The sequence below is a fragment of the Aedes albopictus genome, chromosome 2 (assembly GCF_035046485.1).
Source record: "Aedes albopictus strain Foshan chromosome 2, AalbF5, whole genome shotgun sequence".
Classification (NCBI taxonomy): domain Eukaryota; kingdom Metazoa; phylum Arthropoda; class Insecta; order Diptera; family Culicidae; genus Aedes; species Aedes albopictus.
In genome coordinates, this window is record NC_085137.1 from 435,873,777 (window position 1) to 435,893,190 (window position 19,414).

A 19,414-nucleotide genomic window follows, 5' to 3' on the forward strand; every position below is an offset into this window, starting at 1 on the left:
ATCTGGAGGAATTCCAAGAATTCCGGGAGGTATCACAGAAGTAATTTCTAGAGAAATCCTTGAATAAGGAATGTCGGGGCGGAGATGCCAGATATACAGATTTTTCTGTATTATACAGAATTTTGACCCTCTTTACAGACAAGATACAGAATACAGAAAAATACAGATTTTCAAAATTTGATACGAACTCTACAGAAAACATAAAATGTTTGGATAGGGTCTTGTACCATTTGGGCAGATGTACCTATTTTGGGCACTTGTCGCTATAATTAAGTCAATATCAAACCGATTGATTTGAATTTTTGTATAGAGTTAGATACTGCACGTGCCTAACTCTATACAAAAATTCAAATCAATCGGTTTGAAATTGACTTAGTTATAGCGGCAAGTGCCCAAAATAGGTACACCTGCCCAAATGGTACAAGACCCTACATACCGAAAATTTTATAAATTGCTGCTTAAACTTAGAAATATTTACGAAAATTTGTGCATTTTAACAAACGCCTTAGAGAAATAAATACCGGTAAAAATTAAAAACCGTCTGAAAATTGCACAATTTTATTAGTTTCTATCGAATTCTAGGATTTTTGGTGCCTGCTGTGCCCTCAAATACGGCGATACAGAAAAATCTGTATTGATACAGATTTTTGATAAAATAATATAGCATCTTTGGTCGGGGGTATCCTAAGAGAAGATCCTCTAACAAATGCCTGGAGCAATACCTGCAGTTCTCGTTGAAATAATCGGTAGAAGTATACTGGAGGAATCCCTAATGGAATCGCAGGAAAAATGCCAGAAGAAATCTTTAGAAGTATTTCTGAAGGAGTTTTAAAGGGAATTGATTGAAGAGTTCCAGCTGGAATTCATGGAGGAAGGTATTTCTAGAGGATAAATCCTTGAAGAAATCACCGAAGGGATTTTTAGATAAATCCCAGAGAGATTTTCCGGAAGAATTTCCAGAAGAACTTCCCTAGTAGAATTCCTGGAGGTACCAGAATGAGATTTTTAAAGGAGTTTTAAGAGAAATTGCTGGAAGAATCTCAGCAGGAGTTGCTTGAGGAATCCTAGCCACAATTGCCGGAGGAAGGCCAATATAACCTCCTGGAGGAATTTTGTGAGACTTTCCTGGAAGAATCTCTGAATAAATTCTCGGAAGGAATTCATAGAAGAATCACCGGAGAAATAGCTGGATCAATCTCTGCAGAAATTTCTTGTATGTACAACCCCATCAGGAAGCAGAATCCTAAGGGAAGTTTATTGAAGAAATATCGGGAGGAATCCATAAAGGACGCATAGAGAAATCACTGTAAAAATATAGAAGTATGTTCATTATTCTTACCAATATCCAAAACGCCAAACCATACAACAGTTATATAAGTAATTTTAGGTTTGCTTATATTTTGTTCAAATGTGCCATCAATAAATATTGGAATGTGTGAAGTTCTAAATTTTAGGTGCCAGTCAAGGAAAAATTCTAGGGGATGCCAAATTTGTTCTAGGAAGTGCCAGGCACCCCTGGAATCCCCCCTAGCTACGTCAATGAAGATAAATGCAAAAAAAAGTGTGTTTTTCCATGTAAAATTCCATACAAACTTTAAACGCTATGTGCAAAACGTAGACATAACCGATCGTGCTCAAATTTTGCACACTTATTTGGGTCCTGAAATGCTACAAAAAAGCTTTGATCTGATGGGATACCATTGATTTTTTCATTTTTTCATATAAACGATGACCCACTCTAATGTTTACAAGCTACTTGTTCCACTGTGAATATTATGTGGAATAACGGCAGTTAATGTGTCGGAAACAGCTTGTCGTCGTACATTATTACAACACCATTAGGCTATTGATGGAAATATCTAAACAACTTTCTTTAAACTTTTGTTCGATTAGTTGTTCAATTAACAAAAATATGATGAACAAAAGTGCTGTTTTCGCTTTTGAAATATTTATTCAACACTTTTTTCACATACTCTTGTCCAACTGTCAGCGCTTTCATAGAATACTTGTTAAAATGGCATACTTATTAGTGATTCTGAATTGTTACTTGGGTATTTAATTGTTTTTGAGCTTCTCGAGAATTTAAAGCATTTCGACAAGTTTCTCGTCGACCTCTAAGTTGCGCGCCAGGGTATAATGTGTGTTGGGCACTTTGCGACGATTAACTCAAATCCGCACACCAGCGCACAATTTGCGCACCGATTGCCTGTGCGCCAAGTTTTTCACTAGCCAAATCACTATTAATTAGTGGTTTAATGAAGTAAAAGCGTTGTTACCGTGAATAATATCTTTGTTGTACATTATTTCCGGACATAAGGAAGTTCAATGTTTTAGACAAAAAATGTAACCGAACCCTAAGAGAGATAGAGCTCTTGGCGCGAACCATTTTGACACTTGTTTATTTACATTGTGTATGGCGCACAACCCGGCGCATGGGCTGTCGGCGCACAACTTTTTGGCCGGTATGCGGAATTCAGAAAAGATTCGCATTAACACTTCAGGTCGTGCATAGTTGGAAAAACTACAATACTACCAAAAACCGCTGTAGGTATACGCGAGTGCGGTGAAGGGTCAGGAGCAAGCAAGCATGCGTCCTGATAAGTTAAATTTATAAGGCAAAAATTCTCAAACAGAAAGAAATGAAATTATTTTATGCTCGTGTATAACGTACCCGAAAAAAATATCCTTATTAATCCTTTCATGCACATGCCACACTTTTTGCGCCCATCATTTCCATATAAAACTAATTAACAACCCTGTTCCCCCCTTAAACCGCATCACTAGTGCAAGCGGGCGTCGTCATTCCCAACATGCTGGTCCCATTGACGGCTAGCTCGTCGTCTTTGCAGTAGCCCATAATGATGCCGGTCCGACAGTCACCGATGAGATTCGGTACCAGCAGCGCCGCTCCCGATATGGTCACAAACGTCCCGAACAGGACCAACCCGGCAGCTGGCAACTTTTCTCGGCTCCATAGCGAGTGTGGGCTTAACTGGATGTACGCTAGGCCAGGGAGTACGTAGGCCAGTGGTATCGCCGCCAGGAGACCCTGTGGGGGATTGAGAGATTGTGAATGAATGGTAGAATGTGCAATGCAGTAGGGTGTGAACTATTCATAGAAAGATTTTGTTGATTTTCTGTTTTCTTCGTATTATATATCTACCTTAAACTTAAGCTTTCTATTTTCACCTTTCTATTTTATTCCAACAAACTTTACTTTATCTATGCTAACTTTTTTCTTCCATATCTGCATATTTTTATCTTCATATTCTCTTTTCTATCTCATCGTTTATGTTTCATCTTTTATTCTTGTGTATTTCTTTTTCTGCCCTGAATTTTTCAGCTGACTGATGATAAAAGTTTTCTATCTTTTATTGGCATAACGCAATATCTTCCTAAACTTTTTGCTTTACTTTCTTCATGTTTTCCTATCGTATCGTCCTAAATTCGTTTTTTCCTATTCTTCTTCTTATTTATGACTCGACGTTCGCATTGGAACTTGGCCCGTCTCTCTTCAACTTTTTTGAGTACTTCCACAGTTATTAATTGAAGGGCTTTCTTTGCCTGCCATTACATGAATTTGTACTTTGTGTGGTAAGCACAATGATAAGTTATGCCCAGGGAGTCGAGAAAATTTTCCTGACCGGAATGGGAATCGAACCCGCCGTCTCCGGATTGGCGATCCATAGCCTTAACCACTAGGCTAACTGGAGACCCCAGTTTTTTTTCATATTCTGGAGTTCAAATCACGAAATCTTCCTGTTTTCTAATCACCCTTTCATACTATCTTTCAATCAACCTGCCTTCTTGTCAATCTTCCTATCTCCTTAATTCTATCTTTTATTTTACATATCTTCCAAATTTCTCATATTCTATCCTTTCTGTCTTCCTATAGGACAACCTTCTTATCTTCTTTTTGCCTTTCTCGTGCACCAAGGTGTACCGAAAGGCTATATGTTCACTCCAAAAACGAAAATTTGATAGAGCCTCCGGAGGGGTCAAGTCTTATATACCAATCGACTCAGCTCGACGAATTGAGGTGATGTCTGTGTGTATGTATGTGTGTGTGTATGTGTGTGTGTATGTGTGTGTGTATGTGTACAAAAAAACTCACATCACTTTTTGGCAGTAAACCTCAACCGATTTTAATGACCGACGGTTCATTCGACGCGGAATCTGGTCCCATTGTTTCCTATTGAAAATGGTTCGGATCGGTTCGGCCGTTCCGGAGTTATGGCCATTTAGGTGTTCCGGACCGGTACCCCTGGAAGGGGCCAGACATGAAAATGCTACAAACCCATGCATGCGACCCATCAAACCACGGCATTTGCTATTATCTGATGAATGGTAAGCAGGAAAATAGTCTCAGGCCATATCTGAACCGGAAGTGTTCCGGAACCGGTTCTGGGTGTCCCACCGGAAGTGACCAAATATAAAATTGAAAATAACCCATTCATGCGACACATCAATCACCGGCATTTTCGGTAGCCTGATGAACGGTTTGCAAGAAAATTGTATAAGACCATATCTGAACCGGTTGTGTTTCGGAACCGGTTCCGGATGTCCAGCCGGAAGTGGCCAAATATAAAAGAGAACCAAACCCATGCATGCGACACATCAAACAGCGGCATTTTCGATAACCTGATGAACGTTTAGCAGGAAAACAGTATCAGACCATATCTGAACCGGTAGTGTTCCGGAACCGGTTCCGGGGGTCCCGACGGAAGTGGACAAATATAAAGTGAACCAAACCCATGCATGCGACACATCAAATCACGGCTTTTCCTATAACCTGATGGCCGGTTATAAAGGAAGTAGGCTCAGACCACATTGGGGACTGCCGGTTGTATTCCGGATCCAGTTCCGGGTGTCTCCCCGGAAATGGCATTATACAGGGTGTTAGGTTCCTGAGTGCAAACTTTTTAAAGGGTGTTAGAGGACCATAAATGGAGAAAAAATTGTTCTACGCATATGTTCAAATCTTAATCGTTACGTAGTTATTGAACTTCCCATGTTTTTGACTCTTATTGCCTTAACTGGCTATAACATGAAAATGGTTAAACTTATCGAAGTTTTTTGACCCTTATTCGAAAAATTATTGAGTTTCCTATCAAATGGCATCTTTGAATCGATTGGTTTAGTTAAATAACTAAGTTTTCTAGAGCAAATAGCTCAAAAGTAGTGTGTTTTAATTTATTTTTGTCAATTATCTTTGAAAAAATGCGTAATAAATTAAAATTCTTTCTTAGGCAAAGTTGTGGCCCCTGTTCCACTCTACAATTCGTTCTTTGGCATCAAACTTCTATCTCTTATCGTTTTGTTGCAATTTTGATTTTAACATCGCATTTCAGATCATAAATTTGCAACTGTCATGGAAAGCACTTTTTTGCGCATTGTGCCGCACATTCAAATCCAAATTGCAAGAAAACTATAAGAGCTAGAAGTTTGGTGTCAAAGAACGAATTGTAGAGTGTAACAGGGGCTACACTTTGCCAAATAAAGAATTTTAATTTAATACGCATGTTTAAAAGATAATTGACAATAACCAATAAAAATACACTATTTTTAGCTATTTTGCTCTAGAAAACTTAGTTATTTAACTCAACCAATCGATTCAAAGATGCCATTTGATATAAAATTCAATAATCTTTCGAATAAGAGTAAAAAAACTGCGATAAGTTTGACCATTTTAATGTTACAGCCAGTTAAGGCAATAAGAGTAAAAAACATGGGAAGTTCAATAACTACGTAACGGTTGAGATTTGACCATATGCGTAGAACAATTTTTGTCACCATTTATGGTCCTCTATCACCCTTTAAAAAGTTTGCACTCAGGAACCTAACACCCTGTATAAAAGTGAACCAAACCCATGCATGCCGCACATCAAACAGCGGCTTTTTCGATAACCTGATGAAAGGTTAGCGATAACCTGATGAAAGGCGAAAACAAAATTTCTACGCATATGGTCAAATCTCAACCGTTACGTAGTAATTGAACTTTATATGTTTTTTGACTTTGCTTGCCTCCAGTCTTGTTAGAGATCACAGTCATTGACACCTTTTCGTCGATATTCTGCTGCCTTTGTCTCCGATATTCGCAACACAAGCAATCACACTACCGTACGAAACAAAAACGTCAAACGAATGCACTTGACCACGATTGCGCCTTCGGGAAACGGTTCGGCTTTCGTTATTCTTGTCTTCCTCCACAATGTGTTGGCCATATGTGTGTCGTATTAAAATCAACAAGCAAGAATAAACAAATATTAACATTCATAATCGAAATTGGCTGAAATCCATGCGATACGCTAGAATTAGACAAATGTCATCGTGTCAGGCGACATTGATTTGACCCTCTTTTATATTCATTGATCTTCGTCCTACCACTCGTGTTGTGTGTAACAAGTGCCGAATGTTTACAAGACTGCTTTCCTCAAACTGGCTATAACTTGAAAATGGGCAAGCTTAGCGCAGCTTTTTAACCCTCATTCGAAAGATTATTAAATTTTCTACCAAAAAGATCTTTGAATCTATTGGTTTAGTTAAATATCTTAGTTTTCTAAAGCAAATAAGCTCAAAAGTAGTGTATGGTTTTGTAAATTATCTTTGAAAAATACGTAATGAATTTGAATTTTCTCTTAGACACCCTGTTCCGTTCTACAATTCGTTCTTTGACATCAAACGTCTAGCTCCTCTCGTGTTCTTGTAATTCCGAATTCAACATTGTATATCAGATCATGAATTTGCAACTGTAAAGGTAAGTACTTTTTTGCACACTGTGCCACTGGAGCTAGTGCACGCTGGTATATCATTTTGCATCGCGCTCACAGTCTTGATCATATGCCGAACCACTGCACTGCTGCAGTGGTTATGAAATAAAAAGACAACGCCGCCGATGTGCGGTGTAAGAAAATAAAGGCACAGAGAACAGACATCCAAGTCCAGTTCCGAAACTGTGTAAGGAATTTAACGGCCATTTGAAATCGGCAACACAAGTGGCAATAGCGCGGCGCTGCAATCGGTTAATTTCCCATACTATTTTAATTCACCACTTGAAATGTTTCAATTCACCACTGACTGTGGCAATATGGTGTTTGGTGGCGTTAGTGTTGTCATCGTGTATTGGTTTGCAACCTTACTCAAGTAAAGATTCAAATCCTTACACAACTTTTCGAATGAAATTTGTTCTAGCCTGGATGTCTGTTCTCTGTGATAAAGGTTTGCACTCACGAACCTAACACCCTGCATTAGAGACTATCGGTAGTATTTCGGAACCGGTTTCGGGTGTCCCAACAGAAGTGGCCAAATCTGAAAGTGAACCAAAGCCATGCATGCGACACCTCAAATCACGGCTTTTTAGGTAACATGATGTACAGTAGACAAGAAAAAAGTCTCAGACCATATCAGTGTTCCACGGAACCGATTCCGTCTGTCCCGCCGGAATAATTCAAATGTACATGATAATCAATACATGTCACATGTCACATGATTTATTCGGTAACCTAATGAACGGTTAGCAAGAAATAGTCTCAGATCAAATTTTGGACAACAGATCCCGTATAAAAAAGAACCATTGAGTCTATTGGAAAAGGTATAGACAAACAATAGATTCTTATGTTAACCATGCTTTCTATTGTGAATGCGTTGTAGAGAACGTTCTAAAATTTGACGCTTCACAATAAATAAACATTAGATTTCAATGTTACAGTATTTTCTATTGCCATACCATAGATTAACATTAGATTCAATTGTTTCAGTACGAAAATGGGTGAAGAGTACAATTTTTAGTGTAACTTTTTTTAAGCGTGTATTTGTTTTGTTGGTGTGGCTTTTTCGGATGCCGGCTGTCCGCCGCGTGTGTTTTTTCAGTGAAGTTTGCTTCCGAGCGTTTGTGTGCCGTTCTTCCAGGCAAATCTGCTCCACCGATGCAGCCGGATAGGTCCGACGGTGAACGAGATTGCGGGGCTATTCACGACATGGCCGGAGACGATGACGGATCAGCGCTGGATCGTATGGTAAGTTTAAAAAGCTTCAAACGTTCGGTGTGTTTACAATCTTTGCAGTAATATTTATTAATATTGAAGTTATCAAACAACTTCTAGGTCGCCTCGCAGATTCAGAAGGACATGGTTGGTTGGCGACGAACAACACCAGATGTTCGAGCCCAGTGGTGTGGGACGAAAGGCAGCGGCTGTAATGTCAAATATTTCGGGGGAAACACGACGGAACACTTCGCGACGGGAGGATCACTCTGGCTGAAGGTGATTTGGCAAGGGCCAACTTTTCTAGGGTGGTGAGAACCAGAACACGAACGGCAACGCTTACAAAGCTATTCATTCCTCTGCTCTGAATCCGAAGGCGAATCTCAGCCGTTTCGCGCAGGTAAATTTCATCAGCCGTAGGCGTAGAAACATCTTTAGTGAAATCTACGGGGGCAATATTTTTAAAAACAAAAATTTGAATAAAAGGTATGTATAAACTTTGGAGCAACCCATGCTGGGCACTAGCTTCTTTGACTGGGATAATGGGGTATTAACTATGAAATTCATAGATTCTATTATCTACCTAACAACTATTTCAATTATAATTTTGTCGTTTCAATTTTGTGATGCAAAACAACTTTTGCGTGTAGAATATTTGAATTTGAACCATTAAAAAAATTATGGGAGGATCGTTCAGAAAAAATACCCTTGTTTCTAAAAATTAAGCAGTTACAGCAAAAGTTTGTTCGGCAGTTATTCTTGTAATGACCCATTTATTTATTTAGTTCAACATCTAATTCATCATAACATTGGATGCACAATTTGCCGCCATAACACTCGATTTGCAGCTGTAGCTCTCCAACGTCGATCACACCCAACGCTCTCCAGATCAATAGTTTACTAAAAATCGTATTGTGCTTCTAAATTCTTACAAAAACACTGCTAAACTTTCAAGGTATCTTGTTTTATTTATGACAACCGCTTTTTAAATTTTTACTTAAAGAAATTTAAGTATAATCTTTTGCATTTGGATGCATTGAGGGGTCTTCAAATGTAGGTTCACTCTTTAAGTTTGGAGCGCTTGAATACGTTTGCGTCAAATTTAATAGCCTTCTCATGCGGCAACTATCAAATTTGACACAATCGTATGCTTGTTCTCCGTGCTGTAGTCCGTCGAGTGTCTTGTTACAATAATGGTTAAGCACGCTGTAATGTTACTTTTGTACCTCATCACCCACTAAATGCAACTACATTAGTGGACTAATAACACTTAGCGCGCTTCGGCACGGTTCCATCATGCCGCTCATAGTGTTGCCACATATAATGCTTAGTTTGTTAAACCCAGTTATCTGGCTGGTGGGGCATGGGAGCCTAAGCTTCGACCATTAATGCAATCAGACGTTATTTGAACTATGACATGAGCGATCCGAATATTTGAAGAACTTTTCAAACTATATAGAAGCTTGTGTATGTCAACATAGAACGAACTAAATCTTTGCAATATTTTGCATTTTAACGCTTCGAACGATCTTCAAGTATAGGTTCAAGTTGTAGTATATCGAGTATTTTAAGTGCTACAATAATGGTTAAGCACGCTGTAATGTTACGTTTGTACCTCATCACCCAATAAATGCAACTACATTAGTGGACTAATAACACTTAGCGCGCTTCGGCACGGTTCCATCATGCCGCTTATAGTGTTGCCACATATAATGCTTAGTCTGCTGAACCCAGTTATCTGGCTGTGGGGTATGGGAGCTCAAGCTTCAACCATTAATGCAATTAAACATTACTCGATTTACGACATGATTGATCCAAATATTAAATAATTGTTCGATCTGTGTTCTTAAAATGTAGCCCTGAATGTAGCATAAAATATACAAGCTTCTAGTCCAAATGTATAAAAATAGTTCAGATTCACTGTTTTTCAGATTGTTTTCAAGCAATCAGTAACAAAAATAAAAAGCAGAAATAGATCAAACCATTCCAAAATGTTCATATTCGTTTGTAAAACAAAACTATTCCAAAACATTAGAATTTTCTGTTTCACAGTAGAAAACAATTCCCAAACCATTGGATAGGGCAAAACAGTATGTTCACAATTGAAAGCAATTCCAAAACAATAGAATCTAATGTGTAATTAAGTCACTGCTTAAATAACAATATGAAAACATAAGAATCATCTGTATCACATTAGAAAACAATTCCCAAACCATTGAATCAATTGTTGAACCAGTAATAAAATTACTACTCAAAACAATACGTTTACTGTGCAATTCACTGTTTTAAACAATTCGAAAACATAAAAATCTTCTGTATCACAATAGAAAACGATACCCAAACCATTGAATTCAATGTAAACACAATACACAACACAATAGAAAACAATTGATTCAAATGTGGAACCATAAATAAAATCACTACCCAAAACAATACGTTTACTGAGCATTTAATTGTTTGAAACAATTCGAAAACATAAGAATCTTCTGTTTCACAATAGAAAACCATACCCAAACCATTGAATCTAATGTAAAATCACAGTTCAAAACAGGCTGTTCTCGGCATATTTAACAGTTCAAAACAATACAAATAAATAAAAATCTACGGTATATTTGATTCCACATATATGTATTAACAACATTTCATTTACATTAGAATCTTATGTTTTGCGAAAAAACTTGTATGAAAAAAGGTCCTTTTTTGTATTGTTACGATACTTAACAACCTATTCAATTCAATGTGAAATGCTCATTCACATTTAATTCTATTGTTAGAAACATTTGATTCTATTGTTTTTCTATTGTTATTTTTACATTGAATTCTATTGTGAGAGCATGGTTTTCAATGGTACTGTTACATTAGAATCCTATGTTTTTCTATTGTATTTTTTATCCGGGATCCTTTCCGGGATCCGATTTTGGGTGTCTCGTTATAAGTGGTAAAATATAAAACTCTACCGTATCTATGCATGCGACACACTAAATCGCGGCTTTTTCAATAACCAAATTTTAACAGCTAAGCTAAAAGTCTCAGACGCATATTTGGGAGAATCAAATATGGGACTGATATGCGATGATACGCAGTGTCATACTGGTAGGGGGGGGGTTAAGGACTTCGAAAATTCCTAATTTCAGCGTGACATACTTACTTAATGGATGCTCCCCATGCAACACATCAATTCATGGTTTTCTAGGCAACCTGATATCCAGTTGACAAGAAAATAGCCATATATGATATATAGATAATATTTGGGACAACCAGTAGTGTCATGGAATCGGTTCCAGGTGCCCGCCGGAAATGGTCAAACGTAAAATTGAACCGAACTCATACATGCTCCACTCAAATAGTGGAATTATGAAAGAGAACAAAACCAATGTTAGCGATAAATCAAATTGTGGCTTTTCTGATAGCCTGATAAACTTTGGGTAAGATGAAAAGTGAAGAAATGATCTAAGTCTTCATATATGCAAGAGAACAAAATCGTGACCAAAGCAATCTCATCAAATCACACAATTCCAAGTGCCTGCGGTGTTTATATAATGTAGGATGGATCAACGTGTTATGGGAAAATTATAATTTGATCGCATCAACACTGAAAAGCACTGAATAAAGTTTTTACAATCTCCTTTTGCGTCTAAAATTACAGTGCCCAATTTCGGTTCATAAGGAGGTCAAATTTTACATGAATCGTATTAAGCATATAAGTGTCCTTAGGATCAGCTAATGTCGACGTAAAGATTATGAATACATATTCGACGAGAAAGGCACTACCACCACTAGGTGGATTAATCTGGTTTTTTCTTATCTTTCTATTCTTCATCTTCCCAAATTCTTCAACTTTTAGTTAACTATCCTCCTACCTTCCTTTCTTTAATCTTTTTATCGTCCTTTCTTTCTATCTTTCAGCCTTCCTATTTTTTCATATTAATTTTATTTTGCCTACATAATTTTGGGACACACCCTAAAGTACAAACCATTAACTCACATTCAGCTCCAGCACCGGTCCGAGGCATTCGGTGTACGGTGAGATGATAAATGCCGCCAGCACGATGACCAACGTGGTGGCAACCGATTTGTCGTCCTCCTCGGCTCCGGTCGCATGCGAGGGATCCTTGTCGGTGTCGTACTCCACCACCTCGTGGGAATAGAATCGTTTGATTTGCGTTCGGACGATTTCGCGCGATACAAAACACTCGATGGGGAACGTCAGGAGGATCGAGATGGAGAACAGGACCCGGGCAAAGTTCATCAGGTCGTCGTCCCAGCAGTAGTTTTCCAGCAGGTCACCTGGGGAGGGAGAATGATATGTTTAAATGGTAATTGATTGCAACTTTAGTAGAAAAAACGGGGTGAGATGGATTATCTTTGGATTAGCAACAGATTGACTACAGAATAGCTTTAGAGTGATCCTAGATTGGCCCTGGATTGGCTCCGCGTTGAAAATTTACCGCTTTGCCTTGTCCTTATGGTTGACGCGCGCTACAATGGGTTCTAGTGCTCCAACCTTTATGAAATTTGGAATATGTATTGTCTAGCTAGTATACTGCAATAAAAAAAGTTCATTTTTTTATCCCCGCAAGGTTCATAACCCTATAAGGGCGTTCCGTCAGGTTTCATTGGCATTTTAATTGGATTACGGGAATTTAGGGGGATGTTTCAATAGTATTGAAGAAGTTTCAGCGACGTTTCAAGGGGCTTTCAGGGCCATTCACGAGGGTCTCAGGACCCGTCAAGGGCATTACAAGGGTTTTCAGAGGAGTGTTGATGCATTTCAGAGAGCTTAAGTGGGTTTCAGGAATGTTTTAAGTGAGTTCCTTGAGATTTTAGGAAAGCTGGATAGATGTTCAATGGCGTTTTGAGGGAAGTTTAGGTGCGTTCCAGGGAGTTTTGGAAGCCTTTCAAAAGCGTTTCAAGGGTTTAGGGCAATTGATCATGATGGTTTCAAAGTCGTTTCAATGAGATTACGGAGGCTTCAGGGGCGTTTCGAGGCATTTCAGGTCAGGCTCGTATGAGAGGGTTTTGGGGACATCCCAATCAATGGTGTTTCAGGAGCAATTTAAATTTCTTACGGAGATTTCAATGGTATTTCAAAGGTTTAATGAAGGTTTTAGGGGGTTTTCATTTGGCATTTTAAGGAGTTTCAAGGGTTTGCGTGAAGGGGTCTCTGAAAATCCACTGAAATGTCCTGAAATGCTTCCGAAATCTCTCTTAAACCATCACGGACCCCCTGTAATGTATCGAGAGCCTCCGAAACTCCCGAAAACGCCTCCGTCCCTGAAATCCGTCGAAAATGCTCTGAAACTTCATAAAATGCCTCCAGAATCCTCATAAAACCTTTAAGAACTCCATGTCCCTCCGAAATCACTGAAAACGCATCTATAACGCTTTTAAAACCCACCAAAAATCCTCTAAAGCATCGTTTCCCTCGTGACGCCCCAGGATGTATGTTGCTACCCCGCTTTTCGTAGAACAATCAATGCGTACTTGCAAGCAGTTGGGGGTCGCGAAACGAAGGTTGGGAAATGCTTCCTAAAGTGCCTTAAAAATCCCCCTAAAACTTCTTCGGAGCCCATGTAATGTATCGAAGACTCTCCGAAATCTCTGAAAACGCCTGCGTAATGCCTCAGAAACCCGTCAAACATTCTCTGAAGTTTCATGCAATGCATTGCATGGCAAGGCATGCCTATGAAATCCCCTCAAAACACACTCGAACCCAATTTTACACATCTGAGACCTTCTCATACACTCGAAAACGCCTGCGTGACACCTGTGAAACCCACCGAAAATCCCCTAAAACATCCTGAGATGCCTCCGAAGTGCTCATAAAACCCGATGGGACTGAAACTTCGTAACTAAATGCCTATGAATCTCCCTACAACTCCCTGTAAGGCATCTGAGCTGAACCTCTAAAACCACCAAAGGCACACCTGTGTCGTCTTCAAAATCCATCGAAAACCCTCTCAGACCCCCGAAACCTCCGCTGAGACCCCCGGAACGCACCTGAGCCCCCTTAAGCGTTCCGAAGACCTCCTGGAGTCCCTAAAACCCCTTGAGCCTCTTAATTTCGCCCCTGAGACCATCTGGTACCCCCTGAAATGGTCATGGAACCCCCCGAAACACCCCTGAGACCCGCTTGAACTTCGCTGGAACCCCTTGAAGCGCCACTGAGGCCTTCTAGAACCCCCTAAGACCTTATGAAGCACCCCTGATACTTATCGAGGAGCCTCTGAGACCCCCTGGAACTCCCTGAAGCCCCTTTGAGAAGACCCTGAATACCCTGAAACAACCCTGCAACACAAACGTTATCGGCACTGCACCGTATTGACCATAGATTTGAAGAACGCGTTTAACACCGCCAGCTGGAAGGCCATTGCACATCAGTGCACATCATGAGGGTTTCCGTGCGAAGTTTTTAAGAGCTACTTTCAGAGCCGAGTACTGGCCTACGAGATAAATCAGGGTTACAGGGCTACACTGTGATATGATAAACGATCATTTAGTTCGGTCAAGATGTAACTGGCTCATTACAAAACAGCGGTAGTGATTGTCAGCAACTGAAAAACAGAGTAGCAGTTCAAAATCAGCGTTGGGAGTCACATAATTTCATCGAAGCCTGTACTAATACACCTGGGTGCGAAGGTTGACGATCGGTTAAATTTTGACAGCCACATTAACTATGCTTGTGAAAAGGCAGTAAATCTACTCAATGCGGTTCCATGATCATGCTGAACATCGGAGCAGCAAAAAGTAGCAAGAGGCGGATATACCATCATCGATACTTATGTATGACTGCCCGGAAGCGCTCAGACTGAAGCGAAACATAACGAGACTAACAAGCGCAACACGTGTGATCAGTGCGTATAGGACGATATTATCGGAGGCAGTTTGCATTATAACCTGAATAATCCCTATAAGCATAACCCTGGCCGAGAATATGAAATGCTTTCATAGGTTGCTGATGTGTTACCAAGCAGAGCCGTGTGTTGGCCGATGTCTCATGCTAGTGATCGTTTAAATCTGTTCAACCGGTGGTTTCTCTTTTGGGCCTTCATGGTTTATCGAGACTTCAGTTTTTGCTGGGACGGCTGAATCCTCTGGGTTTTTAAGTCTTTTTGATCGTATGAGTCTTCTGGCCCATCTTCTGGGTTTCATGGTTATTCTGGGTCTTTGGGTTTTTCTATGAACTCTGTCTTGACTGTCTCTTCTATGCCTTTTTGCAGTTTTTGGGATTTTTTGCGCTTCTTGATATTTTGGGTCTTCGGGATCTTCTGGCATTTCTAGCTTCTCTGCATCTACTGGGCATTCTAGGTCTTCGGGGTCTGTAAGGGCTTCTGGGTCTCCAGAGTCTTTTGGATCTGTTGGATGCTCTGCGTCTGCTAGGTCTTCTGAGTATGTTGGATCTGCTTGATTTTATGCCTCTTTTGGGATCCAGCATCTACTTGGTTTTGGGCCTTCTGGGCAGGGATGACAGATGATTTTTTGAAAAATCTGTATCCCATACAAAATTTGGGTGAAAAATCTGTATCTGATACAACAATAAAACAGCTTCTCTAGCCGAAAAATCTGCATTTCATAGGATACGAAATTTGTACGGATGCTCTAGAATCTGTAAATTTAATCTGTAATTGGCATCCCTGCTTCTGGGCCTCTTTGATCTGCTGAGTTTTTTTTAACTCTTCTTAGTCCTCTAAGTTTCTTAGGTTTTTCGAGTCTTCTGGGAATTCTGGCCTTCTAGTTTTTCTTGGCTTCTTAGTATATTGGGTTTTCTGAGTCTTCTGGGTTAATCGTCTTCTCGATCTTCAGGGTCTTCAGAATCTTCTGGTTATGCTGAGGTTTCCGAGTCTTCTGAGTTTTCTAGATTTCATGGGTCTTTCAGTCACCTGCATATTGTGAGTATTCTGAGTCTTTATCTTTATCTTCTAGGTCTGCTGATTCTCTGGGTCCTCGAGGTCTTTTCGGTCTTGTAAGCCTTTTAACACGCATGTTATATAAGAGTTATGGCAGCGCTAGTTTTGATTGAAGAGAAATCTTATATGTCATGTGCTTGGATTTTCTGAGTTTTTTTTAGGCCACTCTTCTGAGGTTTTTGAGTCTTTTGAGTTTTCTGAGTATGTATATTGAGTCTTCTGAGTCTCTTGGGATTCTTGAGTCTTAAGGTTTTCTGGGTCTTCTTGATTTTTTTTTTTGATTGTTGTTGTTGTCTCTCCTGGGTGTTCTGGATCTTCTAGGTTTATTAGGTCTATTTAGTCTTCTGGGTTTACTAGGTATTCTTGGTATTTGGGTACTACAACCCTGACATGAGATCGATAGACGGTCAGTACGTTCCACTATCATCGAGGATCTTGCTTACGTGTGGGCTAGTGTTCATCAGGCGATATAGCTAGATATAGTTGGCTAGATCATGGTTCCGATGCAGGTAGCTGTGCTGGCTCAAACAAATCGAATGTCGTGGAGTGGCGAGAGAATATTTGCAACGAACTCTTAGGTCAACTAACTTCGGTCATTACGACATCATCAATTTGATACTGGTTCAGAACGCGCGATCGTCGAATGTATAACGGGGTTAGTTACGAACTGGTCGTCGGGCAATGAGCATTGTATCGGGACATTTTATTACTACACAAATAAGTTTTTATTAAGATTATAAATACACGTAGACAGTCTTTTTTACAATAAATGTAGTTTGAAAGGTGTAATAAAGTGTGTTTCTGTATACTTGAAGGCATATTTTAAGTGTTATATCTAAGCATAAAGGTGAAAGGAAGCCCCGACAAGAATCCAACACCGCAAGGAGACAACTCGATGAGCCTTACGTGAGTGCTCTTAGAATCGAGATCGATGACCCCAATCTACACTCGTGTTGGCGTTCTTACAATCATATTCAGCCCAATGGAAAATCGAAGGTAAAAGGTAATCGGTACAGAACCCAACATAGGTGTTTCCGAGTATTATGGTTTTTTCTTGATGTTCTGGTTTCTTGGGTCTTCTGCATCTGCTGAGTCTTTAAGGTCTGCCGATTCTCTGGGTCTTCTAGGTCTTCTCGGTCTTGTACGTCTCTGGGTCTTCTAAGTGACCATGAAATATAACAGTTATGGCAGCACATGTTTTGGTTGTATACAATTTAATGTAACGTTCTTCCAACAGAATAGTAGAAAAACGTCGAGCTTCTATACAGCCTGCCTGTTGACTAGATAGGTAGGCGGGTAGGCTTAATCGAAATATGTAGCATCCATTGCGTAGGATACAATGCCCGAAACTGCTAGATTAAGGACTGTTCAATTTATAAAACGGACAACTTTACAAGCCTATAAAAAGAAGACGCGTAGTTCAAATTTAACCACCCTTGCTTCGTTGTTCAGTACGTCATCTCTCATTATAGTAATCATTTTTGAATCGAATGAAAATAGTTTTATTTTATAGAAAATCGGCCAGGTGTTAAATGAGGTGAATTTTTCAATTGCTGAAAATTGAAATTATATACAAAATTACTGTTCACATATGTCATATCGTTTTTAAACCAGAAAAGTATGTGCCATGCTGCAGCAGCACGAGTAATAAACATTCTGGCAAAATTTAAACACAATTGGAAAATTAAGTGTTGAGATAATAAAGTCTCAAGTGAGATTCGATTTTTTGAATAAAATTCAATTATAAAGCAAAAAGGGCATGAAATATTAAATAATAATAACATCCAGTCGAAAGTGGGAATAATGTGGTTTTAAATGCCGAAAACTGCTTCCTAATAGCATTGCCGGTTTGGTTACTGTGCGCCATTACAGACACAGTAATAAAAACAGTTTCAGTCTCTGAAGGTTCTTCCAAATAACCATGCAACCTAATGCAAATTTTGCATAACAATGATGTTGGAAATAAAAACTTTGCATCCGATTATTATTAAATAAGGTGTACGGTAACATAGGACCAACTGTGTTGAAAATAAATAATAACAAGAATCGCTAGAGTCGAAAATCTGCATCAATGGAGCAAAAAGTATGAAATTTTTTAATATGACCATCTTTATGGATTAAATTTTTGATGAAAAATGCAATTAAAAATAAATTTTTCTTCAGTATCATTCAGACAGCAATATTCTACTACTCTGGACAAATTTTTATCCGAATCTGTGATCATATTGCAACACAGGACTTAAATGAACATTTTTGAATAATTTCAATGAAAACAAGGCAACTCACTATATCAAGCCGGAGAATGCTTGGTGCATTATAACTGACCAACTATTGCGCTTTACCTTCAGCAGAATAGTATAAGATTCCAATACATTGAAAACTTCATGAAAATGTGCATGTTAAGTATGTGGAAAGTTATGTCGAATTTTGAGAAATGAGTTTTTATTGATGTTTTACGAAAACCGCTTCAGTTACACAATAAATAACATTTTGCTTAATGTTATATTTTTCCCATATTTGGGAATAGCTACAGAAAGTTATGCAAAAAACTGATAACGATTTAATTGAAAAATAAAAAAGATATCAAACCAGCAAGTTGTCCGTTTTATAAATTGAACAGTCCTTAGACAGCTTTTCCGAGACGCACGATTTCTGTCCGAATGTAGCCGAGACGATTACAAAGCAACCCGAGAAGAAAGTAGCCATCATGCTCAGTTTTGAAAAGGCAATTGAATTAGTCGTTACATATTAGGACTTTTCTGAGCGCAGTCGGCCACTGAGAATTTAAGTAGTGATTGTAGTGTGTAATAAAGTTAGATGTAGTAATAAAACTGTATTTAGTGCAAATAAACGGAGGGTCACTATTCTGTGAGGGTCACAACACTGCCCAAAACTACACTGCCGTAATCTAGGTTATCTTTTGGGTAAGTATTCTGAGTCTTCACTGGGTCTTCTTGGTTTTCTGAGTCACAGGTGAGTCAGTGCATTTCAGGTACCGTCGTGCGGGGTGACATTGGGCCACTATTACGCACGTTTAAATACGACGGGAATGCATATTATGAGCTAGACTACTAGAATACATAATTCTAAGATACTTTGCATCTACCGTTGGATTCTCTGACTTATATTGAATTCGTGGGTGCGATGGACCAATGGTACCCCCTAGGCCCAATGTCACCCCGAACGATGGTATTCTAGATTTTCAGAGTTTCTGAGTCTTCTAGGTCTTTTAGATCTGCTGGGTCTTGTACGTCTTCAGAAGCTTCCAGATCTTCTGGAATCCCAGATCCAGAAAATCCTGAAGACTCATGTAGTAAATAGAAGTTCATAATTTGCTTTAATAAATTTATCGGAGTAGGCATTACAAAGGTATTACTCAGAGTAGGCAATGAATAAGATTTTGAAATAATAAATCAGTCTTGTGAGATATTTCAACTCCAACGGACGTGTTTTAAAGATGTTCTACGAAAGCGACCAGAATTCGGTGGACTTTAATTCACCCGTTAGACGTCCCCCTGATCCATC

At 39.2% G+C, this 19,414-nt stretch overlaps 1 protein-coding gene and 1 long non-coding RNA gene across 5 annotated transcripts in view; one reads left to right on the top strand and one right to left on the bottom strand.

The window, feature by feature from the left end:
* Positions 1-315: 315 nt before the first annotated feature.
* Positions 316-19,414, bottom strand: part of LOC109417070 (putative sodium-coupled neutral amino acid transporter 11) — a 200,825-nt gene continuing 181,726 nt past the window's right edge. For all 4 annotated transcript variants that reach the window (XM_062853666.1, XM_062853665.1, XM_062853664.1 and 1 more), the window contains 2 exons: positions 11,968-12,269; positions 316-3,049 (listed from right to left, as the gene is read on the bottom strand). In XM_062853666.1, coding sequence (XP_062709650.1) covers positions 2,768-3,049; positions 11,968-12,269 — 584 coding nt within the window. In that variant the 3' untranslated portion in view covers positions 316-2,767. The remainder of the gene's footprint in view (positions 3,050-11,967; positions 12,270-19,414) is intronic.
* On the top strand, positions 7,561-10,244 carry LOC134287375 (uncharacterized). The gene is made up of 2 exons (XR_009997258.1): positions 7,561-8,015; positions 8,103-10,244. It is a non-coding gene; the product is annotated as an uncharacterized LOC134287375 (long non-coding RNA).